At 39.8% G+C, this 27,491-nt stretch overlaps 2 protein-coding genes across 2 annotated transcripts in view; both read right to left on the bottom strand.

Annotated features, from left to right (window-relative positions):
• hecw1b (HECT, C2 and WW domain containing E3 ubiquitin protein ligase 1b) overlaps positions 1–21,289 on the bottom strand; it is a 43,611-nt gene extending 22,322 nt beyond the window's left edge. Inside the window, exons 1-6 of the mRNA XM_026946214.3 lie at positions 20,927–21,289; positions 7,070–7,400; positions 6,558–6,665; positions 3,293–3,387; positions 2,363–2,438; positions 1,775–1,944 (exon numbers count right to left, since the gene is read on the bottom strand). Of these exons, the coding sequence (XP_026802015.3) occupies positions 1,775–1,944; positions 2,363–2,438; positions 3,293–3,387; positions 6,558–6,665; positions 7,070–7,400; positions 20,927–20,956 (810 nt within the window). The 5' untranslated portion in view covers positions 20,957–21,289. The remainder of the gene's footprint in view (positions 1–1,774; positions 1,945–2,362; positions 2,439–3,292; positions 3,388–6,557; positions 6,666–7,069; positions 7,401–20,926) is intronic.
• Positions 21,290–25,290: 4,001 nt separating this feature from the next.
• ccr12a (chemokine (C-C motif) receptor 12a) lies at positions 25,291–27,335 on the bottom strand. The gene has a single exon (XM_026946294.3). It carries the CDS (start codon positions 27,098–27,100, stop codon positions 26,030–26,032), a length of 1,071 nt encoding a protein of 356 aa, XP_026802095.1. The 5' UTR covers positions 27,101–27,335; the 3' UTR covers positions 25,291–26,029.
• Positions 27,336–27,491: the final 156 nt, after the last annotated feature.

Here is a 27,491-nt window from a genome sequence, read left to right as displayed (position 1 = left end):
AGAGGCACGTTACTTCACACCATAAAACACCAGCCGTCTCTCATTCTTTACCCCTCCACAAAGAATAAAAGGAAGTGGTTTCCCCCTTCACACACTCCCCTCTGTATATCTTCCACACTGACCTATTTTCCCTTTAGACAAGAGCTAACAGATGCCTGGCTAGCGTCTCTCTGATAGACACAGAAAAAAAAAAAAAAAAAACGCCATCCTTCCCACTCACAGAACAGGGCCAATTATGCTCTCTGGGTTGCCAGAGAAATCTGAGGCTAATAACAAAACCTTAAATCTTTCCCTTGCAAACTATAGGCACCACTATTAAACACAACATCATTACTATTATTGCCAAAAATATTGGAATATCATTGCACTCAAAATCCCTGAACAGTTCCTTCAAGGTCCTACAGTCATCTCACATTACTATGAGAATAATAAATAACCATGAGAATAAGCAGAACAGTTCACTGATACAAAATATGATACATATTACAATGAGCACATTAATATAAACTACTATAAGATCTTCTGACCAATCAGAATCAAGAATTCAATGTGGTATAATTTCATCTACTGTATTTAGATTTGGGTTTGGTAAACACACAGCCTACTCACTTGTAAAGCCTATAGCATGTAATTTGCAACTCATCATTTCGATTAAATCACTGGCAGTATTAAACCACTGTATTAAACCACTGTAAACCGCTGTGGGTTTTGGAGGAGGGTCAAGGAAGAGCGACATTAAAACACTAAAGCAGCATGCTCAGATCTCAGAGAAGGACATGACAAGCTTTTAGAAGTCAAGGTGTAACACATAGGAGCATATACTGACCTTCCATTTTATTAGTAACACTTGTACACATGCACATTCATGCAGTTATCTAATCAGCCAATCATGTGGCAGCAGAACAATGCAAAAAAATAATGCACATACAGGTCAAGAGCTTCAGGTCATGTTCACATCAATAATAAGAATGAAGAAAAAGTGTGATCAGTGTGACTTTAACCATGGCACATATGTTGGTGCCAGATGGGCTGGTTTGAGTATTTCAGAAACTGCTGAGCTCCTGGGATTTTCACCCACAACGGTGTGTGAAACTGTCACAAACTGGACAGCTGAAGACTAGAAAAAGACAAGGTGATTTGTTTTCTAATATTTAACTGTCCAGTGTGGGTGAGCCTGTGCCCATGATAGACTCAGATTCCTGTTCTTGGAGTGGAACGCAATGTGGTCGTCTGCTGTTGTAGCCCATCCTCAAGGTTCGATGTTTTGTGCATGCTGAGATGCTTTTTTGCTCACCACGGTTGTAAAGAGCGATTATATGAGTTACTGTATCTTTCTTGGCAGCTTGAACCGATCTGGCCATTTTCCAATGACCCTCTTTTAATCAGCCAGGCGTTTCCACCCACAGAACTGTCGTTCAGTCAATGTAATTTGTTTTATGCACCATTCTGTGTAAACTCTAGGTACTGTTGTGTGTGAAAATCCCAGGAGATCAGTAGTTTCTGAAATTCTCTAACCAGCCCATCTGGAACCTTTAACCATGCCATGGTTAAAGTCACAGAGATCACACTGTTTCTTCATTCTGTTGTTTGACATGAACATTAACTGAGTCTCTTGACCTGTATCTGCAGGATTTTATCCACCATGTTGCTGCCACATGATTGGCTGGATAACTGCATAAATGAGTAGATGTACTGGTGTTCCTAATAAAGTGGATGGTGAGCATATATGCATGTGTGTCTGTCTTTCTGCGTATGTACGGTCATATCTTCCCACCTCTCTCTGCCACACGGGGTTGACGGTGTTGCAGACGATGCCTGATCTTTTCTCCTGGCCATGGTGAGGTAAAGCAGGGAAGATGCTGTGTTTGCCGGGGTGGATGGCGATCTTCAGGTAGGGGTCCGGGTTGAAGAACATGCCCTTCTTTAAGCCTGTCGCCTGGAAATCTGAGTGCATGCACACACAAACACACACACACACACACACACAAGCACATGACACAAGAAATACAAAGAGGAAAGAGCTTCACTCAGAAGTCAAGCAAATTAAATGCCTAAGGTAAAGAAAGCTGAAGAGTTTTAAATGCACTCTTCTGTTGGTTCAGCGTTTGGCTCATCGCCGCCATTAATGGTGCAAGTGTTTACGTGAGTGTGTTTATGTTGCTCTACTCCGGAGGGAAGCCGTGGCGTGTTAGGATTTGTAAGTGAAAGATTGCAGTGGTGATCGATAACAAGCGTCCCTCAGGAATCACTAAAAATAGAGGTGAACTGAAAATTTATCTAACCTAATTACTCTCTGCTAATTGGAAAGCGTGCTCAAGGCAGTTGCTATGGTAACACACTCCATGCTTCGGGTGGTGCGTACCTGACAGAGAGAAGCTGATGAGTCTTCGGCTGCCCTGACTCTGAGGCACGTCGTCCACGGCAACCGGCTTGAACACCTGAGCGAGGGAGGGAGAGACAGAGTGAAAGCGTGCGAGACAGAAACAAAGAGTGGGTGAGAAGAGAGAGAGAGAGAGAGAGAGAGGAAATGGAGAAAGAGAGACAGATTTAGATAAGAGCAGCATCAAGTCAGCTCACCAGAGAGAGAGAAAACTTTAGAAATCCCCTTACCTAAGTACCCTACCCAACCACCACCACCACACGCACACACACATTCTGCAGAAACTGAACTAAAAACCACAGTGAAATCAGAAACATACAAACCACTTGACCAACAACATCCTGTGCTGCTTTTAGTTTCCAGGTGTATGCAAAACAATTATTTTATCACATCGAAACAGCTCATAATGCACGTCCTATACATCAAATCCTTGATTACATATTAATGTGGGCATCCTCTATTTTCAGAAGGACTAATACACAAGGACTCTTCGATAATTCTTTGTGATGGTTAAGTAAGATTTGAGACGAAAGTGTGAGAGATCAGAAATAAACCACAGGCTGCCTGAAGTTGAGCTGATATTAATAGACTCATACGATCGGTCTGTATGCAACCCAGAGGCCTAGTCCTCACTCAGAAGGAGGCAGATTATATTGACTAAGGCATCGAAAGGAATTTTTTTTTTTCACTGTTAACTGTAGATTATTTTCATTTTTTATCTGTTCTGCAATAAAATTTTTTTATCTGTTCAGTAATAAAAATCGTCCTTCAGTGTTACCCGATGATGATGATAATGATAATGCTGTGTCTGTACTGGAAAAGCAAACTGATGGAGTATGTAGTGGAAGGTACAAGTACAGGTTAGAAGTTTGGTCATTGGTGTTGGGAAGCACACAGTGCACACACGCTCACCGGCGCTGAAGGGTTCCTCACGGTCACACTGGGTGTTGTGGCCCTCAAAGCGCCGCTCACCCCGTGGTAGTACTTAAAGCAGATCTTCGTCTCAGCTGAGAAGAACAGGAAGAGAAGAGGTTAAAATTTGCCACCTACTATTTAGCACAGCGGTTGCTCAGTGTTTAAGTTCTGTGAAAGACATCATCATGAGAAACTTAGTCAAGCCAAGCTGTTGGGTGTTGTACCCAGGCTGACCCTGTGGTCTGACCTCAGCTTCCCTAATAAAGTCTTTATTAATACTGCAAGTCATGGTAATAATTAAGAATGCATTACCATGATGTTAATACTTAACTATTACCATTATTAATGGTTATTCATATATGACTCAGTTGGCTGTTAATGTATATGCTTCATGATTTCCTGATGCGCTAAAGATTAGAAACATTATGAAAGCATTACTGACATATTAATATATGCTAACTTGTGGACCTTATAGCAAAGCATTACCATTTTAAACATTTACTAACTTCCTACAGCTTCAGAAGCACTGGGATGGAAAGGTACCACTTATGTAAAGTGGGCACAGCCACACAGAAATCATCAGAGCTGCCAGTCAAATGTGCAACAGGTCTATGATGAGAGAGGGTCCCTTTTGAGATTTTTGAATAAACACTCTACAGCCTTGTACTTTCCCATTAAATTTCCTAAACACATCAGAAAAACTACCAGAATTCTTTTTTTAAACACATTCAACAAAACGCTGTCATGAGTTCGAACGAGGATCAGCGTTTGTTATGGACTAAGTGCTGAGTGTTGTGGCTAAAATTGAAACACACACACACACCCACACAAACCTGCACACACCTTTAAATAGATTACTTTACAGCTTCACTAATTCTGCACTGCTGAAGACTGCCAGCAGGAGCACTTCCTGTTAGCAACATGGCTGATTGATAGGACAAAGGCAGGGGGCATGTGGTCAGCACTGACTCTCTGTCTCTCTCTCTCTTTCTCTCTCTCTCTCTCTCTCAGAGCTGTGGATGAGATTCAGAGCATGGGGAGTGTTTCACCCTCAAGCTCAATGTGAACTCCTGCATTACAGACATAGTCATCGGCTAACCTCCTTGTCTCTCATGTAGCAGTAATACAGCAGTGTGTTACAACAGACAGAGATGTGTGCGCTCCACGCAACGTGCCATATGGGGTGATAAATCATTGTCGTAGCACTAAAGCAGCTGCTGTGACGGCCTGCTTTTCTGCAGCATCATACTAATGCTAGCATACCATAGCTAAGATGCAGCCACCATTATTATTGGTGGCATTATTTATTTAAGAGAATTCGAATGAATGTACACTATGAGTTACTAAGATAAAGAACCGCAGACACAGATGTGAAATGTACTGAATCATCTGTCTGTAGACTGCAGACACATCTCTGAGCCTTTCAAACGGTGCTCAAAAATAGGTCTAGGACTTAGAGAGGTAAATATTTACCGGATATCCTGTCAAGCTAGCTCATTTTAGCTGGCATTAGCAATAAATATTATGAATATTTATGAATATAACTTAAAATTCCTCTCAGAAATCTTGTCAAGTTTGTTTGTATTAGATAGCTAGCTAGAGTTAACAATCAATCTTTATGTACATGGCTTCAAAATTAATTGAGAAGTCTTGTCAAGGTGTTAGCTCGTTGGCTAGCATTCCCAATAAAGATCCTGTCAACATACTGTAGCTTAGGTTGGACAGCTAGTTAGAGTGGCGATGAATATGGTAAACATGTAAAAATATGACTTAAAATCCTCTCAGAAATCCTATCAGCTTTTGTTGACCAGCAGCTAGCTAGAAATTGAAAAAAATTAATTTGACTTTAAATTCCTTTTAGAGATTCTGTTAATTAGCTAATTTTAGCCAGCATTAGACGATTATGAACATACTCTCAGAAATCCTGTCAGGAATTGTCATGTTAGCTAGCTAACTATCATTAGAAGTCTATATCACTGGAAGACTAGCATTTTTTAATGACTTGAAAGCAGCTAGCTAGAAAATGATCAAATTTTTCTGAATATGACTTCCTTTTCGAGATTCTGTTAATTAGCTCATGTAAGCTAGCATTAGAAGTAAGGATTATGAAAAGTCTCTCAGAAATCCTGTCAGGTTAACTTATGTTAGCTAGGTGGTCAGTATTAGCAGAGGAGATTATTAAAAGAAAAACTTTTCTCAAATATCCTGTGAGGTTAGCTTATTTGCTAGCTTGCAAAGGCTATGAACATTTAGGAATATCACTTAGAAATACTCTCAGAAATCCCGACAAGTTAGCCAGCTAGTTAGAATTAGCAGTTATAGTAAAAGTTAATAAATATGACTTATATATGCACTCAAAAATCATGTCCTGTATGCTTATAAGCCAGATAGCCTGCAATATCATTTAAAAGTTATTAAAATTTCTTAAGTTAAAAATTCATGATAGCTAGCTGGGTAGCATTAGAAAATGACAAACATTAATATGGTTTAAAAAATAATCTCAGAAATCCTGATAGGTTATGTTTTTTCAGTTAGTAGTTAAAGTTTGCTCAGAAAATTTTGAATATGATTTAAAAATTCCCTCAGAAATTCTATCACTTTAGTTCATTCATGTGCATATATGAATTTCAATGTGACGGACTGAAGTCCCATCCAAGTTGTATTCCCGCCTCATGCCCAGTGTCCCTAGGATAAAATTAGGATCTACCACGATCTTCACCAGGATAAATGGTTACTGAGGCTGAATGAATGAATTTCAGCAGCTTTTTTCATTCTACTTGAAAATGTCCATAAAGTATGTACATAAAGAAGCACCAACATTTCTGTCTATGGCCCTCATGCGCTTCTGCTCAGAGCCTCTCTCAGTACACAAAGGCGCGTCTAATGAGGTATTGCACTGTGCCACAGAGGGACTGTGCGTGAGTATGGAATGAAATGTGGACCCCAGCTGTGAGACAGGTGTTAAAAAAAGCCAGTCATACTCAAGTGTATTATAGCACTCAGTACTCAGAGTCGACTGCTCAGAGCAAGCTGTGTGAGTGGACATGGTGTGTTTGTTACCATGGCAGCTATGTAGAACATAGTAATGTCCTGCGGTCTTCATGCTTGGGTAATAGCGCATCGAGATCAAACGCTTATCATCCTTACACAAGCCTGCATGTCACACTGTTGCCTCAAAAATAGGCCTATTGGAAAATACATACTGTGTGCATGTGTGTGGGTGTGTCTGTGTGTGCGTGTGTGTGTAAGACAATTCACTTACGCTCAACAAAGTAGGAATTGGCTTCAATCTTCCACACGATCTGGCCTTTGTGAGAGCCATTCACTCCGCGGTTCTTATAGTCCAGAAAGTTCTCTGACAGCACCTCATCTGAAAAAGAGAAAGGAATCCATATCAACATACCATACATCTCTGAGGGAAACAAAATGATGTAATGATAACGTGGGTCCCTAATTCCAAGCACATGTATTTCAGCAAACAATTCATTTTTATTTATAATACAGCCAGTTGCTGCAGTCTGTGTTGGCTAGAAATGTGACAACAAATGATTAATGGATTTGTGTTTGTATCGGATTCAATCCAATCTCAGTCGCTCACACAGGCCCAAAGAAACAGTGAGACAGTGTGATAGAAGGTTGAGGGATTACAGAGCTATAAAAGAGAGAGAGAGCGAGAGAGAGAGAGAGAGAGAGAGAGAGAACAGATTTACTGTTCCTTATAGACACCCAGATCCAGGCTGCTTTCTTCACACCTTTTGATTTCTCATCACTCACCGATGAGATACATTCCAATCCAGTCTCCAGCATCCACCTCTTCCTTGATGTCCCATGTGAGTGTGATGTCCGGAGACTGGCCGATGGCGTAGTTTGAGGTGCTGGCGGTCAGTGTGGAGCGACAGTGTGATGTCACCAGGTCCGTATCGCTGGTGGAACGCGGCAGGGCGGCTGCCAGCTCCTCATGCTCGCCGTTCTGGAAGTCCACACTGGGGAAGTGCTCCGGGTTGAAGCTGTGCCGGATAGGGTCTTTGCTCCGGCGCCGGGCCTGGGACGAGCGAGACGGTGAGGCCATGGCCGCCAGCCCGAGAAAGCGGTTCTGGTACAAGTTCTAATGAGGGAAGAAATAGAGGAGGTGATAAGAGAAGTATATGGTACACACACTCTAGTACAATTCATTTAGCACTCCTGACCTAAATGACTGAAATTAAGCAGAGGAAGTGAGAATAGTCTAGGAGGAAGCAGTGGATTTGAAACAGGAAGGTTAGAAAATTTTTTTTAAAAAACGGAAGGCTAGCCAAGTGTTTGGTTTCCATCTTTGCGTTGCGTATGACCCTGTTTCAGCCCCTTTCCTGTTATTAGTTTGTTGCCCTATTGTGTTCACCTGTTTTGTGTTTGACAGCTATGAAGAGAGAACCAGGACTATTTTACGGAGAAAAATTGATCCTACTGGCATGGGCTAAAGTATTCTGACAATAGAAATATGGCATAGAAATGAAATGACTGCAAAGCACTCCATTTATTCACATCTGCAGAAATGGCTTTAGAGATTTTTGTCAATTTGGGAATACTAATTGTGCTCTTCCTATTTCTTTGATTTGTCTTTTCTCACATTGTCCACCTGAGACTATGTAAAACTAATAGGGCTATTAAAGGTCCACATTATTCTAATTTTCTCAATATCCCCCTTTACTACATGTGCTGCTCCTGGAACTTTAATCACTTTTTGCCCTGTGGAACTGAGGCTTGCCTGTTCTTCAATAAAGATACTGACTGAATCGTATTGGAAATAATGTAAAACGCACTAATCAGGCAGAGAGCAAGTGTTTTAGGGCACATTTTCTCGTAGTAGTCTATTTGCCAAGTACAAATCACAGTGAAATCGATTAATTCTGGTGAATTGGTTTCACAACTAATAAATTTAAGTGTACCAGGAAATAAAAAAAATGTTTACCCTATATACTCTGTATACTCACACGATCGCTGTAGAACAACTGTATGATCATCAGAGCATTCCTAATAATCTGTTCTCTCTCTCTTTTTGAGTCTGGTTCTTCTCAAGGGTTCTTCATCACATCGTCTCAGGGAGTTTTTACCTTGCCATTGCCGTCTCTGGTTTGCTCACGAGGGACCTAAATCTACATCCAGATTTCTGTGAAGCTGCTTTATGAGAATTTATGCTGCATCAAGCATCCACTAAAACACACACTCTTTCAATCCACACACTTCTGAAGACCTTTAAATAGCTGTCCTACTCTTTCCTCTATTTGTCCGTCTGTCTGATGAAGCGGCTTTCAGATTCTGTGTGTGTGCCACAGCCTGCCCTTCTGTCTGCATGGCTCTGTATTGTGTGGTGTAAACTGCTTGCTCTGAATCTGAGCCTCGAGCGCTCTCTTGGCTATGTCAGACTATTTCTCGTCTTGTCTTCATCTGCTCCGTCTGGAAGCTCTGAGTAAACTGTCTTCTTCTCCTTCTGTGGCTTAGTTTCTTTGTCTTGTGCTGCCAATTTGATTAACATTTTTTAAAGGAATATTTCGCCTAGCAATGCTAACGCAGAGAAAAATCAATGAATGACAAGAGACGCTAAGTAGCAGGGTTGCATTCCCACAGTGCAATCGCACATTAGCACATCTTATTAGTCATTTTTGGCTGCGTTTGCCATCCTCCTGTCCTTGTGTCTGGCGCAGAGAGGAAGAAGGAGAAGAAGAAAAGGAGTAAGACATATCTTTCCATTGTGCAGCCTGCAGAATGAGTATGCGTAGGGGTGTACAGTGATGACTCAACATGAAGCAAGTCCTTGTCAATCTTCTACCTCTTTACGAAGTGCTCTAAAAAAAAATTCAGGAAGTGTCTTAAAGAGAGCATGCTCTTTGGATAAAGATTCTCGAAGTGCTTTTAATTGGTCCTTGAAATCCTAAAAGACTCAAAATCACCATTTAGGATGTCTCTTCACATTCACAAAGGACTAAATCAATCTGCTTTGCTAGCCTTCACACTCTAAATGACACGAATACAATTTTTACAATCAGGCTAATGAGATCATCATATCAGGTTAATACCATCTGACCTTTCAAAATTAAAATAAAAATTCCTTCCATGCTCTTGGCTTCCTGTGCAATAACACATGTGGGTCTGCCTGCCAGGGTTAATGCCACATGCATGTCAAAAAGCTGAGACCTTGACCGGCACTGATGGGAATGTCGCTCTATAGCCTTAGGGCCAATTTGTGTACACGACACACTTTATGTAGCTCACCTTGGTCAATATTGTGTTGCATTGTACATGTGTATGGATAACCGTATGAATAAGTAATAAATTCCGAGACCATTTCTGAGACCTTTGATTCCATTCAAGGCTGAATTTAAAATTCTGCATATTGATCAACTTCCACTCATTTTAGAAGAAGGTACAGAAGAAGAGAAAAAATAGCAGCTAGCTAAAAATAAGCTTAAGAAGGCTCAGAAAGTAAAAAATATAATTAGTGAACAGCATGTATTAAAATTTCCATGAGAACTGTTAAATGATGTTCCTGAAGCCACAAGTCCTGGAGAAGTGCTACACTACCCGCAATCCTAAAGTGACCCATGTCTATTTAATTCATAGTCTAATAGTAGCTAGCTAACTACCAAACTAGCTAGCTGTTTAGCTATGCATGTTTAGTCAGTAAAGTCGCATTTAGCAGCCATCTTGACAGCTACATCCAACCATGCAAGTCCAAGCTCAAATCTACTTGGATGGAGAGCGACCTGTTCACCAGAAGTAGATCAACAAAATGACCTTTAAAACATGGATTTCAAATGGCTGTTAAAGTCAAAATGGCATGGTCTTTCGCTTAAATTCACACGTACATACACACACACACACACACGCACAAACACAGACAAAAACAATTTTCAGGTTGCAGCGAATGCGTGTTTCTCCATAATTAACAAAGCAAAGCTGTATATCTGCAAATGCGTCCACGTAAGAATCGGATAGGCCACATGTTTTCTGGTAACGCCTTAACCAACAAGGTGATTGGCTGTTTTTACTGGAGGGGCGGGATTTGATGCAGCCACCATTTTGAGTTGCCTTATTCATATTTTTCTGGTTTAGCTACTTGGTGTAGTGCTAGCCGGCAAGTTGTATGTAATATATTATTTTCTGAAGCTAGCTATTCATGTTTTTGTACAGCCCCTAACTAGCTAGTTTAACAACTTTAGTAAATGGTTAGGCAATGTTTGAATGTTTAAAATATTTTTCAACTCATTTAATTCTGGTGCATACAGTGGAAAGAAAAAAAATAACAAAATTAGAGTTGTATATATGTTATAAAACAATTTGTACATAAAACTAGTGTGTATATGTTAATTACACATGGCTAAAATATACAATATTTAAAATAAAAGTGTTAAAAATGTGTTGTTGTTTTTTTTTAAAGCAGTTACTTCAGCTGATCAGCGCTCCCTGGAGGACTAGTAGTTAGGCCACAGCGCTCTCAGCGTTGTGGCCCGGGTTCAATTCCCAGCCAGGGAACCAACCCGCATGCAACAGTGCGCTCTCAGTGCCAGTCCCAAGCCCAGATAAAATTGGGGAGGGCTGCGTCAGGAAGGGCATCCGGCGTGTGCCAAAACAAATATGTGCCAAATCAAATACGTGGCCCAATGATCCACTGTGGGAGCAGCTGAAAGAAGAACAACAGCTTCGGTTTGTCAGCGCCACACTGCCGGGACACTAGAGGCTTTCGAAGGTGACACATTGCAGCGAGCAGCAGGCAGAGGATGAGGTGAGGTGGGGGTTATAGCAGTGGCCATAACACTGCTCAGAGTCAGCAACACTACCAGCAGGATGCCAAACACACACATGTCATGGGTTACAATCTGACTGAGATCAGCAGAGCCTGTGTGTGAGGAAGGCACAAATATAATCATAAAGTGCTTTATTACAGAGATGTAATATTGATTATTATACTGTATTTGACCAAAAGCACTCAGAGGACGGCTATGAATAAAATTAGAACAGGTTAAGTGTTAACCTTAAGCCTTTTCAATGTAACAAAAATAATGTTGTACTCACAGCGCTGTATTGATTCCATTTTCAGAGGATTTTACAGAATTCTTGCCTCCTTAAAAAATACTGAATCTTCATAATAGTGTACTTGTAAACAGCAATCCAGTTAGCTAGCTACCTTGTGTTTTGTATTTCATTCGTACACTTTTTCTGACTGCCAATAATTCACTGCACACAACAGACTTTGAACATCAACTTAACATACGCTCTCTCTCAGAGTAATCGCATTTCAGATCATTACTACGAGAGCTAAATTAGTGAGCACCCACTAACAAGAGATCCATTACTGGGCCAGTCTGGCCTGACTTCATTTGTCCCACAAGATAACATTATTTGTCTATTTTTAGTCTTAGATGCTCTGCCAGTGGGTTTCTGATCATCTTTTATTTTATTTTATTTTTCTGGCCACAAGCTTCAGAATCTTTAATGCTGTATCTTTAATCTCCGCACTTCCGTACACTAGTTTCCAGCAGGAAAACAACCATTTGAACAGGGTGACGCAATGAGCTTTTTAGAGTAGGATATAGTCACTGGACTGGAAATGTTGACGGAATCCCAGCTTTAAAAGTAAGTAAAGTTGCTTTGAAACAGTTAGTGGTACTGATGAGATGCTGACGTGCTACAGGAAACAGTCTGTGGTTGGTCATCTGCCATGCCAGTCAAATTGCCTCTTACTATGAAAGTACACAAGAAGCCCCTTGGCCACATTTGAATGAAAATATTAGACTTGCCTAGCGCATCTGGTCCATTTTTTGTCCCCTAAATATTTGTCTTTTTTGGTTATATCAAAAAAGGTTATATAGCTGGTGTTTTGATGATGGTGGTGGAGAACGCTAACTAATCCGTCGCTCCAAAATCTCCCATAAGTGTTCGACTGGGTTGGAATCTGGTGAGTGTGAAGGCCATATCATATGATTTCCACCATTTTCATCCTCATCAAACCTTCCAGTGAACCCTCGTGCCCTGTGGATGGGGTGGGGTCATCCTGGAAGAGACCACTCCCTTAATAAGGATAGAAATGTTTAGGGAATTATAGGATAAAGGTGACTGGTCAGAAAAAATGCAATACTGATTTGCAGTGACGCTTCATGTTACGAGGATAAGTGGACCCGAACTATGCCTGAAAAACAAATAAATAGGTTTTCCTTGAATTTGTTACTTGTCTGTAAACATGTAGAGTATAAGTGATTTGAGTTTAGCACAAATTCTGGAAGAAATAACAGAATCTGTAGTCAGTATGCATTAACAAACTGTTGCTTTTAATGCCAAATATAATTTAATTGGTTTAATATGCAATCAGAATGAAAACTGTTCTATAGGCTAATACAGATTTCTTGAGACATGTTCACGTACAAGAACATTAAACTAAGATGTATATATATTTACTACAAACTACTGAAACTAAGCACCATCAATCCACTAGCTTGGATGTGATTCTGTTTACTCGTGCGCCACTTTGGATAAAAGCGTGTGCCAAAACCAACACACGTAATCGTTAAGGTGACTTCTGAATCGTTCAAATTTCACCCATTATGTCCTGTATTAACCCTTTTTTATACCTCTCTTCCATTTCCAGATAGTGATTTCCTACATTAAGCTGTACCGTGCTGTAATCAACTGTGGGCGGTTTGTATGTACAAGGGTAATAGAGGCTTTACGAGTGCGCCTCACAATCACGCCAGGCCCGGATAAATTAATTATGATCATTCAGCATCCAGGAGCAGACTGCGTTAAGCCTCACTTAACACACTCCCATGTTTCCTGTCACAAGGGTTCATTACTCGTATAGACACACAGGGTGAGGGGAGCTGGCACACGGCCTGCTGGGAGTTCATCAGTGGGGTATTGAGGAAAGATTCGAACTCTTTTTCTCAGGATATATAAAGAGTAAAGTGGTCTATACTAATATCCTAATATCAGTCAGGCTCTGAAGTCAAGTGGTGTCCAATCTTACGCTCAAAGCTCCAGTGTGGCCATGCAGAAGACACACCTACTTCCTGATCAACTGATAAACAGGTGGAACCAGGTGTGGCTCCTGATTGGCTAGAATGAAATACTGCACACTGGACATCCCTGCTCAAGTCTCATCATCCTGAGGTAATCATCAATCACAGCAATTGAAGAACTGGAGCTTTACTGTTGCTCTTGATTCAACAGATCCAGTGTTGACTAGTACATTAGTGCTGAAATAGTCACTGAGTTTTGTTTTGTCATCTCAATCTTTCTTTTTTTCTGCATTCATACAAATTCAATACAAATACAAAGTAGTATTTATATTGTTTACATATGCTTGTCCGTTTCGCTGTATCAAAACGTTCACTGCGCGAGAAAAGCACGCTTCGCTAGCAAGCTAGGAATTAAAACGTCTTTAGGCAGACTGAACGTTTTAACAGCTGTGTTTGTGAAACCTTATTTTCCTAAAATGATCTTTTCAGAGAGCGTAGGAGAGTTTAGAAAGTTAAAAATAACTCATTTACCTTTGTTTTGAGGAAATATATTTATGTATTCTTAAAGTTGAGGTGACAAACTATGTTATAGGCAGAAAAACCCAATTTTGGTCAATAAATGATTTGTTTTTTAGTGTTTTGCTCAGAATCCATCTGTCATATATTTTGGGAAAACACCTATTTTATATCTGAACTCAATTCTAAATTTTTAACCAGTCTTTGCTTCATGAAAATAGCTTTTTATCTAGATTTCTTTTCATATTTCTCAGGGTGAATATGTTGGAGTTTGAGACACAGCTTATACATAAGCAATGTATGTGTGTTACCATTTCAATGAAATATGATATTTTCTAAAAAAAAAAAAAAAAAAAAAAAAAGTCCAGACTGGAAATGTATTATATAATTAAAGTTAACTGAATTATTTATGAGTTATAATTATCAGAAAATAAGGCAGAGAGTGGAGAATCCTATTCCTATCCTATTCAATACTTGGTTTTTTTCCCACTTTATTAATTAATTTTTATCGCTTTTAATCATTGCTCTGATGACGCCTAATTGGCCATTATTTTCTCAAAATGTGAGAAAAATCTGAAGCAAATCGTCTGTTTACAAAAAACAGGTTATTATGTGCGTCAAATACAGAACAGTTCAAGCCAATATCAGTCTGACACCAAGATCAATGAATTCCTACCTAACATTCTCCCTAATTTTCTCCCTCTTTTTCTTTCCTCCACTCCTGTTCTTTACGTATTTCAAAGCCAGGAGGTGGAGGCGGAGATCTCTAGAAGCTGGCTGCAGAGCATCAATACATGTGCCCTCGTTTACTAACCTCAGGTCACCTAATCCACTCTCTCTCTCTGTCTCTCTCTCTACCTCTCCATCACTGTTTCTCTTGCCCTCCTTTTCTTTCCCACAGTCTTTATTTCAGTGAAAATCGCAGCGCCTTGCTCTCGTCAGCGTCTCTCTGTGTGACTCATGACTCCATGCATATTTAAAGTGTGTGTGGACAGAATGGCTGAGTGTCTCTCTCTGACCTATAAAATGCAGCTGCACGACACACATCGCTCTTCACACACACACACACGCCACTTCTTCATGTATTCGACAACCAAATCTCTATCAAACAGCTTTCCAGAGCGTTCAACTGGCAGCTCAAAATCCTATTCAGGATTCACAGACTTCCTCTCAGCTCTAGCGGTCTTTAATTCAGCCGTGCAATTCAGACGCTCTACTACAACGTGTGTCGGCCAGGGAAAACCCTTCACCTGGTGAAATTTTGACATTGCATATAGTTCTGAAAACTACAGGCTTTCCTGATCAAATTCTAGCACTCAAGTCAAATTCTAGCACTAAAAGTGAAAACCGAGACGCTCCGCCCACGTAGCTTGATCAAATGGTAAGAAAACTCACACTTAGCTAGAAATGTTTTAGTAAGTTTCTCAAGGATTCCTTATTCAACTTGATCTGTGCAGAGTTAGAAAGTAGCGTAAATAAAAATAGTTACACTGTAGCTGTAGCTTGTTGATAGCTGTAGCTTGTTGATAGTCGTACAACTGTCCCCTGTTACAACTGACCCCACTCTCCCTTAGCGTTTATTCGTAAACCACCTTTTAGAGGGTCAATAATGCAATAAAAAGCAAAGAATGCAATCAGCTTTGCTCAAGAACATCACTGCAAGACATTTATGGGTCACTAGCCAAATACATAGGCACGTCCATCTTCTAAACCTACGTTAAAATGAATTCTTATTCATGCATAAAATAAATTCTAACATTTTAATAAAGGGAAAAAAGTGTGAAAATTGGTTGTTTGAAGTGTGTTATGTGCCAGGATTTGTATTAACTTTGTTAGCAGTGTGAGCCTACTGTACTAGCTACATACACACACACACACCCCGACAATATGGCAACACCATATACCTATATATATATGTGTATATATATATATATATATATATATATATATATATATATATATATATATGTATATATATATGTATATATAGGTATATGGTGTTGCCATATTGTATATATGTATATATATATATATATATATATATATATATATATATATATATATATATATATATATATATATTTGCTATATATATAAAACACACTAATCAGTTTGAAAATTAGCTGTTTGAATTACATGTTACGTGCCAGGCTTTGTGTTAGCTATTAGCACATACTAGCTACAAACACTCTGCTATTATCTTCCAAGCTTTATTTTTCTTCAGAATGTCTCTATACACATTTAACGAGAGGTCGTATATAACCAGATAAAATGAAAACACAGAACGTAGGAACTAATTGCCAGTAGGCCCTAAAGATGTGAAAGGGGGAATGAAGAGTTGTTGTACCACATGCGCGACAAACAACAAGCAAATTAGGTACGATGCAGTAAAGCGACAAATCCAAATGACTGGCTCGTATGATTCCTCAGATCAGTTGTATGGCTTGCGTAGTACAACACTTTTTTCATTCCCCCTCTCACAACTTTCATTCCTACCAGCTTTTAGTTTCTATGTTCTGTGGGACTTGAAAAAAGGAATAGAAACGTACAACTGTATTCTCATCTTATCGTGTTATATACAACCTCCCATTAAATGTGTACAGAGACAGTACAAAGAAAAACAAAGCTTGAATGAAAACAGCAAAGATCATTGGTGTTTCTGGAGAGTGTTTGTAGCTACAGTTAGCTTGTGCTCCTAATAGAGCATCTAACGTACAGCAAATGATTTTTCACACTTTTTTCACGTTATTGAAATATTACGCTACATTTAAGTACATTTTAAAGACAAATAAATCGGTATCCTGTAGTAAATCGTGTGCTGTAGGCTACATTTTGGCCATGACTCTTTCTCATTGTCGCTCTCTCACTCTCTCACTCTGTCGTTTGCCGCTGAAAATGAATGATCGCATGAACGTACCTTACGGAGGTAGTACGGACAAATACTGCAGTTACAAAATGTAAAATGTAATATGGAACAACAAAGTGAAAATGACTCAACATCTTCTGAGCAATCAGATTTGAAAATTCAGCAGCACTGTGGTATAAATATCTTAGTTATGATCTTCGATCTTAGCATGAGATTCGAAATGCTTTCTGTAACATTCGTGGCTATAGAAAATCGGATTTAATCATACAATCCATATTACGTAACGACTTTACTCCTCCATCCCCCATATTGATCTCCATCCTGGGTTGGTGTGTAGGCAGGTGGTTATTTTAGCAGGAAGTGCAGCAAACAAGGCTCTCTCCCTCCCCCGTCACCTCCCTCTCTCCCTCTGTGCCGAAATTAGAGCAGGATCAATACGCAGAGCATCCGAAGGCCCTACACGGAGCCTGGTCTGCATGCAGGGTCACGGCAGAATCAATGCTAATCCACGCTGCCGCAACTCTCCTCGTCAACAAACACCGGCACACTGGTGCAGCCGGACGATTAGGAATGACCTCTAGATATTTGTCCATCTTTGGTTTTTGCTATATATAGCATACAAGACTGGAGAAAACACATGCATACTTCATCATGGGGTAGGGCAATACAGCAGGGCTATTACACTGTTATGGATGTGACATTTTAACTAATATTGACTAATAAGTCCCTAATTGCCCAAACAAGCTTGGGATCAATGAGACAGTTCCCTTATATGGTCATGTGACCTTTCAGGAAGAACACAGATCCATATTCAAATGTAAACTATTCATTTATATTATTATTATTATCCCCTGTGACCCTGTGTAGGATAAGCAGTACAGAGAATAGATGGATGGATGTATAGGATTATTATTATCATGATTATTATTATTTATATTTCCCAAAAATGTTTGGGAGACTACACAAATAAAACTGTGTAAACATCATTATTCAGTTTTAAAAATGTTAATTGCTAAATTCTCGATTCTGATTGGTCGTAAGGTTGATTAATTTTCCATAACAGCAGCTTTAGACAGTAGTTCCCACTGCAAGGCAAATTGCAGGTTTATATTAACGTATATATTTACATTATGGTTTCTATAGTAACAACTATAGTAGTGTAGTAACGCAGGGATTTGTATGACAAACGCTGCACATAACCGAAGCCTAATAATAAACAGATTTTTTTTAATGTTTTCACTTAACAAATGATGTAAATATAATTGTTGATAAAGTAAGGCTTTATGTCAGAGGTAAGGTTTTCCTCCACAGGAAAGTCTTCAGGACATTGTTTCTCTGTGTCTTTTTTTTTTTTTTTGTCTTACTACCTTTAAGAGAGAGAAAAAAGAGAAACTGGTGAGGGAACGACTGTTTATAACTGCTATAACGTAAGTGATAGGATGGACATTCCACAATGTTAAATGTTACTACACACGGATTAAAAAGTAGCACGTGACAAAGTAAACACTGTACCTGATAGCAAAGTGCTTTGGCTTAAGAGGAATAAAACACTTTAGGACGTGCTGTTATTGGAAAATAATCACCTCTGGATCGGGAACAGCCCTGTTGTGCATCACGTCACCTTGTTATTGATTATTTTCCTCTAACACCATGACGTGTCGGGTTTTATACCTTACACATTCTGTATGCTACTGAGGAAAATCTGGCTAAGACATTTTTGCCTTATGGATGTGATAACTATAAAGATCACACAATTATTCATTGAAACAATGGAAATAGGGATTGAGAATAAACTTCAGTTCTCCTCAGCTTCGATTCTGATGAAATTAAGCCAAAAAAAAGGAATTAAAGAAAAAAAACCATGGAATTGACGTGGACGTACGGCATAGACAAATGATACCATTCCCTTAAAAAAATTGGTTAGTTAAATAAAGACCCAAATGGACAAAGTAATTTGTTGCTTTTTTCTTTTCTTTCCTTCTTCTTTTTCATAGTTCATAACACTTCAATTTGACGACAGTGAATTACTGGGCCTGGCCTGATTTTAAATGGCTCCTAAAGACACCCTGCTATTCATTTAGTCTTGATCAGACTTGATCTGGTGCCTAAATGCACATTATCTTACACTCAAATAATGTATTAAATACTGTCACTCTGGACAGAATCTCGATCTCTCACTTCTTTTTTTAAACATCTTTGTGTTCACTGGATAGGCCCTGATTTCACAGATGACTGAATACAAGCATGACATCATCATCAGCATACCTCAATTCCCAGCCATTGTGTAGCACCTTACAATACTGGAGAATACAAATGGCAGCCTTATTACTTTTTTTTTGTTGTTATTTATTTTAGAGCCAGCGTCAAATCATGATATGGATGTCAAATGATATTACTGATAATGCTCAATACCAGTTCAGGGTCAACACTAAAAGATCAAATTACACGCTTCACTGCTCCTGGGTTACACTGTCAACAAGTCCATCAGTATACAGGGTTATACAAGCTGTGAAACATGAATATACAGTAAACATTACAGGGAAAACAAAGCTGTGACTACAAATAGCGAAATATGTTTAAAGCGGTTCAGTGATAAGCAGAAAGTGCAACACACACACACACAAAAGCGCAGTCGACTCGAGGACCAGGAGACCTTAAGGCTAGAAATCAGCCATGCATCTGTGGTAGCTATAGTAACCGACTGGGAATTCTGGGTAAAAAAATCAAAGCATTGTTTGAAACCATGTCCAAAACGGCATCCTACACTATTAAGAAAAACGGGTTCTCAAGGGTTCTTCAGATGGTTAGCTTTCTAAATGTTTTAGCTTTCTACAGAGCTCCTGTTTAGAACCTTTTTTTGAAAGGGAAAACCCTCTGTTGTAAGGTTCCTCCTGAGTGACAAAACATACCAAAGAACCCTTTAGGAAAAATCTGTTGTCAGATTCCCACAAAGGGACAAGCTAAAGAATGCATTAGGAATGCCCTGTTGTAGGGTTCTCTCAGAGGGACAAGCTGAAGAACCATTTAGGATCCTCTGTTGTTGGGTTCTCACAGAACACACCAAAAAACCTTTTAGGACACTCTATTGTTGGGTTCCCACATAAGGACATACCAAAGAACCCTTCAGTATGCTCCATTGTTGGGTTCCCCTAGAAGAACAAACGTAAGAACGATTTAGGATGTCTGTTGTTGGGTTCCACTAGAAGAACAAACCAAAGAACGCTTTAGGATCATCTGTTGTTGGGTTCTCACAACAGAACAAGCCAAAGAACCCATGTGGATGCTCCGTTATTTAGTTCCCCTAGAAGAACAAACCAAAAACCCTTTAGGATGCTCTGTTGTTGGGTTCCACCAGAAGAACAAACCAAAAACCCTTTAGGAGCCTCTGTTGTTGGGTTCCCCTACAAGAACAAACCGAAGAACCCTTTAGGATCCTCTGTTGTTGGGTTCCCCTACAAGAACAAACCTAAGAACCTTCAGGATGCTCTGTTGTTGGGTTCCACCAGAAGAACAAACCAAAAACCCTTTAGGATCCTCTGTTGTTGGGTTCCCCTACAAGAACAAACCGAAGAACCCTTTAGGATCCTCTGTTGTTGGGTTCCCCTACAAGAACAAACCGAAGAACCCTTTAGGATCCTCTGTTGTTGGGTTTCTCTAGAAGAAAAAACCTAAGAACACTTTATGATGCTCTGTTGTTGGGTTTCCCTAGAAGAACAAACCGAAGAACCTTTTAGGATGCTCTGTTTTCAGGTTCTACTGAAGAATCCTTTAGGAGGCATTTTTTCCTATTCCATACAAACCCACAGGTGTATTATGGGTATTCTGTGCATACTATCTGTGCATCATTTTGGACACGAACCTACTGCAGTGCATTGTGGGATTTCATGAGCACCCTGGATACCCTCCAGTAAAAAAAATAGTGCACTATGTAGTGGATAGGGCGTGGTTATGGACATACAGTTTGCGTTATTACGGAAAAACGCATTCAACAAAGACAGGTTCCGTCCAAAACCGTATACTACCCTACTATGTAGCATGCTAAAATAGTAGGCTACCTAAGCACTTCGTGTATTGACACAGCCTACTACTGAGTACTGTAGTAGCCATGTAGGCTAGTTTAGGACGCATCCATTACGACTAGGAATAATAGGTCTTTATAATAGGCTTTTTTTTTTTTTTTTTTTTTACCTACTAATTAGTACGCAAGTGTGCGGTTTCGGACGTGGCCAAGGTGAGTTATGCGGCTCTCAGCTCACTCACCTGAGTCAGTATCACCTGGCGGTGAATCATGCTCCGAAAGCAGAGCTCCTCAGTCTCTGGAGGCCATGTTACTCCGTTAAACTGTCACACATCCCACAAAAGCGGCCGCTCAGCACCGCGCTAGCCTCCTGTGCTAATGCGCTGATGGAGGGATGCTACATCCTCCTCTCCCTGTTTCCTGGGTACCAGATGCTTGTGTCATTCTCTCCGCCGCTGCGCCCGCCTCCACGCCACGACCCGGGTTGCCAGATTGCACTGTTTTGACTTTTCCTCTTACGCCGCTGGCTACGTTTACATGCACATCAATATTCCGATATTAATCGGAATTTGGCAGTATTCTAACTAGTACTGAGTCATGTAAACACCACAATCCGATTATCCGATTAGGATTAAGACGATATTCTGATTCCCCAAATTCTGACTCCCATATTCCTATATCCCCTGGAATATGGCTGTTTTAATTGAAAATTTGTTGCATGTAAACACTTTATTCAGATAATCCACTGAAAGGAGATATATGCGCATGCTCAGGCCGCAAGGGATTGTGGGTGCTAACAGATGCTTAGCTGTAAGCTAGGTATTTAGGAATGGCAACTCAGGCACACTTACAGCAACCGTGTATACGCATAAAAACATCGTATTTGGAATATGGCTGCAACTCGAATACAGACCTTAAACGGAATTTGATGTACATGTAAACATATATACAAGACCTCCACGCCAAGGACAAAATGCACCCAAAAAGATGTTTTTCCATGGTTATTTTAATTTTCTCAAGGCCACAGTTCTAGGTTTCTAAACAGGTTCTCAACCCTGTTCCTTGACTACCCCTTGTCGTGCACATGTGACTGTTTGCCTGCTGCATAACACTCAACTCTGACTCAGGAAAGGCTCAGGGAAAATATTAAACTGTACAGGACAGGGGATGTTCCAGGACCAGGGCTGGGAACTTGTGCCATAGAGCTCTACACTCTCAGAACAAAAGGGTACTAAACTGTACTTTTCCATGTCGATGGAGTGGTATGCCTTTTTTTTTTACCCTTTTACCTAGAACAGTGCATTTACAAATTACACTGTTTTATCTTTAGGATGTGCTTTCTCGAAAACACAAGGTGTGAGATGAGAACACACCCTGAATGGGACACCAGTCCATTCCAGGGCACCATGCATACACACTTTCACACCTAGTGGCAATTTGGCAATTCAGAGACTCTAATCCATCTTCTCTGGAAACCAGAGAACCCAGAGGAGATCCACACGGACACTGGGAGAATATCTGAAACGCCACACACGGTTCAGAATCAGTCCAGGGATCCTGGAGCTGTGAAGCAGCTTCCTGTAATATGTTCATTCATCTTTGATCCTGATCAGGGTCGTATAGGATTCAGAGCCTATTCCAAGGAACACTAGGTGTGAGATGAGGACACACCCCGAATGGGACACTAGCTCATCACAGGGCATTATGCATACACATTTTCTAGCTAATCCAAAATCACAAAGATACACTATGGTATGCCAAACCATAGTGTATCTGCCATTTTACCACCAAGATGTGGATGAAAACCAGACCAATGAGTGTTGAAACGAGACCAATCTGGCAACCATGATGACCACCCCACCAGTGCGCGCGTGAACAGGTCTGTGGTGGGTGTCACAAGCAGTCAGTAACACATGTCCAAGCTGCATATTAAGGTCAGAAAAGCTGTTCAGCCTGTGTTTAAGCTCATCCACTTGCTAATATTTGACATTTTAGATGAGGATATGGTCAAAACCTTGTAACCAAACTGTCCTAAATAGTAGCTCTATCTCTGAAATAGAAAATATCAGTCTAGAATATTACACCACAAAAGTAAAAAAAAAAAAAAATTCACATGCTATTTTAGTTATTTATGATGGATATGTTATCACCTGAAATATATTTTCAAGTATATAAAAACAATTCTTTAACTCTAAACAGACTCTAAGTGGAAGAAAAGGCTGCTAACCAGCGCCATCTATAGGTATAATTTAAGCCCATAATTTAAACACACATCTACTTTTATTTACACTCCTAAAATATCCTACTGTCTAATATCTCATTATCCCTTTAAGACCTCAGGCTAAAAACTAGAACTACCTTGGATTAAGAACTAGAAACCTAGGTGAGATGCTTAGTGGTTAACAGTGTTGCCTCACACCTTCAGGTTGTGGATTCGACTCCCGCCTCCGCCTTGTGCGCGCAGCGCTTGCATGTTCTTCACGTGCTTCAGGGGTTTCCTCTGGTTTCCACCTCCAGACCAAAGACAGGCTGACTGGCATTTCCAAATTGTCTGTAGTGTGTGAATGGGTGTGTGTGCATGATTGTGCCCTGCAATGGGTTGGCACCCTGTCCAGGGTGTCCCCCTCCTTATGCCCCGAGTCCTCTGGGATAGGCTCCAGGCTCCAGGCTCCCCATGGCCCTGTGTAGGATAAGCGGTACAGAGAATGGATGGATGGATAGACATGTATCATCCATTTAAACTCATCTCAGCAATAATATCTCATTTTTACAAGACCTCTTTGCTGACAGTGGCTGCTAAATAAGTAACAGTGTTGAGTTTTTCAGCATGGAATTAGCAAATATGCAAAAATGTGGTTTAGCATCCATGCTAATGACACAAGGACATTATATAAAGATGTACTAATGATTTACATGACATTTTTGAATGAATAATTTACTTTCAGTCTATAATTTAGGTAATAGTGTTGGACTTTCAGAAGTGATGTCTTCAGTCATTATCACAATATCAGTAAAAATAAAGAAAAAAGAATGAGAGAATTTACTTTTCTTCTTCACATGATCGTCAGAAAATTCAGCTGATGCAACTTCCTGGTGAACGTCTTTCCACATAATTCACAGGGATGAATGTGTTCAGGCAACAGGGTTGAGTGAATGTTGTGGGACACTAAAATACACTGAAATACTTTTTTTTTTTTTTTCAGTAACCACCTCATCCTGGTCAGGGAGGTTATGGATCCAGAGTCTATTCCAGGAAAACTGGGCTAGATGCTGGAATACACATCACAGAGCCCCCCACACACACATTAACAGCTTAATTTTTATTTCAGATTTGACCTTTTTATTTTACATTTTATCTTATCAGTGTATACATGTTTTCCTTTTATCCCTAGGTTGCCACTTATAACAATATAATATATTTAAAAAATAAATACATTAGCCCAATGTATTCCTACTTAAGACCTCTTCACTAAATTCTCTTTTTTCATGTATATTTAATTTTATTAATTTTTTAATTTTATTAATTTGTCTGTCTACAATAGTAGTTTCTACTCAGTTAGTATGTAGTACTTGCTTTAAGCAATTAAATCAGTCTATTGCGTTATCACAATTTCTTGAAATAACTTGCCATTCCGTGGTTTTAATCTACAAAGCTGGTTAAGCTCTAACACGCCTCTGCATTTAAAAAAAAAATTCTTATTCTTGTATCCTGTAAGTCACACAGTCTGAAGGTGTTAACTGAAGTGGAGTTTTGTGTGACAACTTGCCAACACTGATCAAAAATCACACTAATGCATTATCAACACAGATTATTCCACAGAATTTGTGACAGGGTAGATGCTACATCCTCCAAATGTGTCCAAAATAATAATAATAATAATAATAATAATAATAATAATAATAATAATAATAATAATAATAATAATAACACCAAACACTGCAGCGGTCCATAAAATTCATTGATTTAGGCATAGAAAAATATAGAAATTTACACCACAGTGCTGATGAATTCTCGGTTTTGATTGCTAAGAACCTGCTGACTAATTTTCTGTAACAGCAGCTTTGAAACTCGCACAGCTGTGATTCAAATCGCAAGTTTGTTTTAATACACTTGTTGTAATATGTTATTGTTTCTATAGCAACAACGTACACACAAACGTCTATGGACGTTAATAAGTAGATTAAAAAAAACCTGTAATTGTGGATATTGGGGAAGTTTTCTGCGAGGTAACAATTATATGGCATTAAACATAACTATAAACCAATGAATCGTGCATATTCTTTAATGAAATTAAAAAGAGTATTAATTAGTATTAGTATTAGTATTGCAAATTGGAAAAAGAGGAATAAAACACTTGGAGGCATGCTGTTATTGGAAAATAATAAACGTTGATGTGGCAACAGTAGCTCCGCTTCACAGGCCACATCGCACTCATTGTTTTCCTATAACAGCATGCCTCCAGTTGGTTTATTCCTTAGTTAATACCAGGATGCATTTATTTGATCAGGACCAAAGTCTATTCAGAGCTGAATTGAGCAAAAAATATGAAGATAAAATCTTACCAGTCTGATGGAAATAAGCAAAGATCACTATACATGACTGAAAAAGACACATCAATCGGATTCCAGCCTTTTTTTTTTTTTTTTATTCATCAGTTGTTTCAGTTTCGAAGCATTAACAACACAAAAAGAAAAAAAATCTAACTCTTTACATCTTATTTCTAAAGATCTGAATAGTTAATTTAATGCTACAAAGACAAGTTCATGTTAAATGTTGATAAACTGCTAAATACTCCTCATTTATGGAACTGCTACAATTAACAACAGAAGAACAGCATGAGAACACAGACAGAAAAAATGGATTTCACACATATTGCCCAACTTCCCTGTATTCTTTACTTTAAGACTCATTGTCTGTGCCCAGACCACACAAACTACACTTGACAAACCTGAGCCGAAAGAGAACATTTCAGTACATTGAAAAATGCTCACATTCTTAAACCCTGTAGCCAGCATCAGTGTGTGAGCTATATACAAAAATTTCAGAAGTTCAGAACCTCTCAATATTCAAAAGTTCATAAGCTCTCAATATTCAAAAGTTCATAACCTCCCAATATTCAAACATTCAGAAGCTGCCAATAATCAAAGTTCATAACTTCTCAATATTCAGAACTTTAGAACCTTCCAATATTAAGTAGTTCAGAAGCTCTCAACATTAAGAAGTTAAGAACCTCCCAATATTATAATGTCAGAACCTCACAATATTCAGAGGTTCAGAAGAGCCCAGTATTCAAATGTTTAAATTTGCCAAATTCCAAATTCTTCCCATTGTGAAGTTTCAGCAGTTAATAGTACTCAGTATTGGGGCTCCTGAACGATGTGGTCCTGCTGCTTTGAGATGACAGTATGGTGGTCTTCAAACACGGTATGTGCTTAGCTAGAAGTTTCCGGAAATGGCTCTGGAACTTCTTCCCCACAAAGGTGTAGAACACGGGGCTGATGCAGCAGTATAAGTACGCGATGTTACGCGTGACATATTCTGCATAGTCCAGGTCATCGGCACATGATCTGTCTCTGGAGGACAAGCGAAGCGCCTTGAGGAGGATGACCACATTGTAGGGCGTCCAGCAGATGAAGAAGGTGAAGATGATGAAGAAGATGAGCTTGACAGCCCTGCACTTCTCCTGTATGCGTGTGGAGACAATTCGAATGGTGATTCGGGCATAGCAGTAGAACACCATCACCAGTGGAAGCAGGAAGAACAGCCCGAACTGCTGGTAGTAACCCATCAGCTGCCATTTGACTATGGTCTCGTACGTGTAGCCACTCTCTTCACACACCCAGCCACCCGGTTTGTTGTCCCGTACGTTGTACAGGACCATGTCTTTAAGGCTAGCGAGGAGACTGAGAAACCAGACTACAGAAGACGTGGAGAAGGCGTACATCCTCCGGCGGCTCTGGGCGGCCGTGATGGCATGGACCACAGCCAGGTAGCGGTCAAAGGTCATGAGGGTGAGGAAGAGGATGGAGCTGGAAAAGCCGATTGAGTACAAGCTACCTACCAGCTTGCAGAGGACAGGGCCAAATATCCACTCGGTGCGGTGGTAGACAGCCCAGAAGGGCAAGGTGGAGGCGAACAGGAGGTCCGAGATGACCAGGTTGAGCAGGAAGATGTTCGTGACCGTACTGAGCTTCTCATACTTGTAGATGATGCACAGAACCAGACCATTTCCCACAAGGCTCAGCAAGAAGTTCATGTAGTAGAACGTAGGGATGAAAGCCGCACCAAACCGAATCACATTGGTCTTCTCACACAGTATCACCGTCTCATTGTGGATGACGTGTTGGATATCTTCTATGGTGTTGGATGAGTTGAAAAAGTCCTCCAGATATTCGTCATAGTGTTCGTCATCCATGGCAATTCTCACTGCTACCTCGGTGCAACAGCAAAAAAAAAAAAAAAAAAAAAAAAAAAAAAGTCTTTGTTCTAGCAGGCCTTCAGCCGTCTGATGTCTCGGAAACTGGGGTTTTTTAGTTAGCGCAGAGGAATCTACACTTCTTCTGCCAAGCTGTGAACCTTCCTGTGGCTTTCACTCAACTGCGACAAGATTAACACTTCGACACGTACTACTACCAGCGCAGCACCAGAAAGAGGAACTGCACACACATTTACTGGCACCTTGTAGATCGGCTTCCTATTCATTCCATGTAGAAAAAAACGAATCTTTCTAATCTGGTCACCAAAACTCATAAATATAAATTCATTACTACAGAGCAAATATTGTATGTTTAGGGATAAAAATTTTA

Source organism: Pangasianodon hypophthalmus, chromosome 21, assembly GCF_027358585.1.
Source record: "Pangasianodon hypophthalmus isolate fPanHyp1 chromosome 21, fPanHyp1.pri, whole genome shotgun sequence".
NCBI lineage: Eukaryota > Metazoa > Chordata > Actinopteri > Siluriformes > Pangasiidae > Pangasianodon > Pangasianodon hypophthalmus.
The sequence above is the reverse complement of the archived record's forward strand: the minus strand, read 5'-3'. Positions and strand labels throughout refer to the sequence as shown.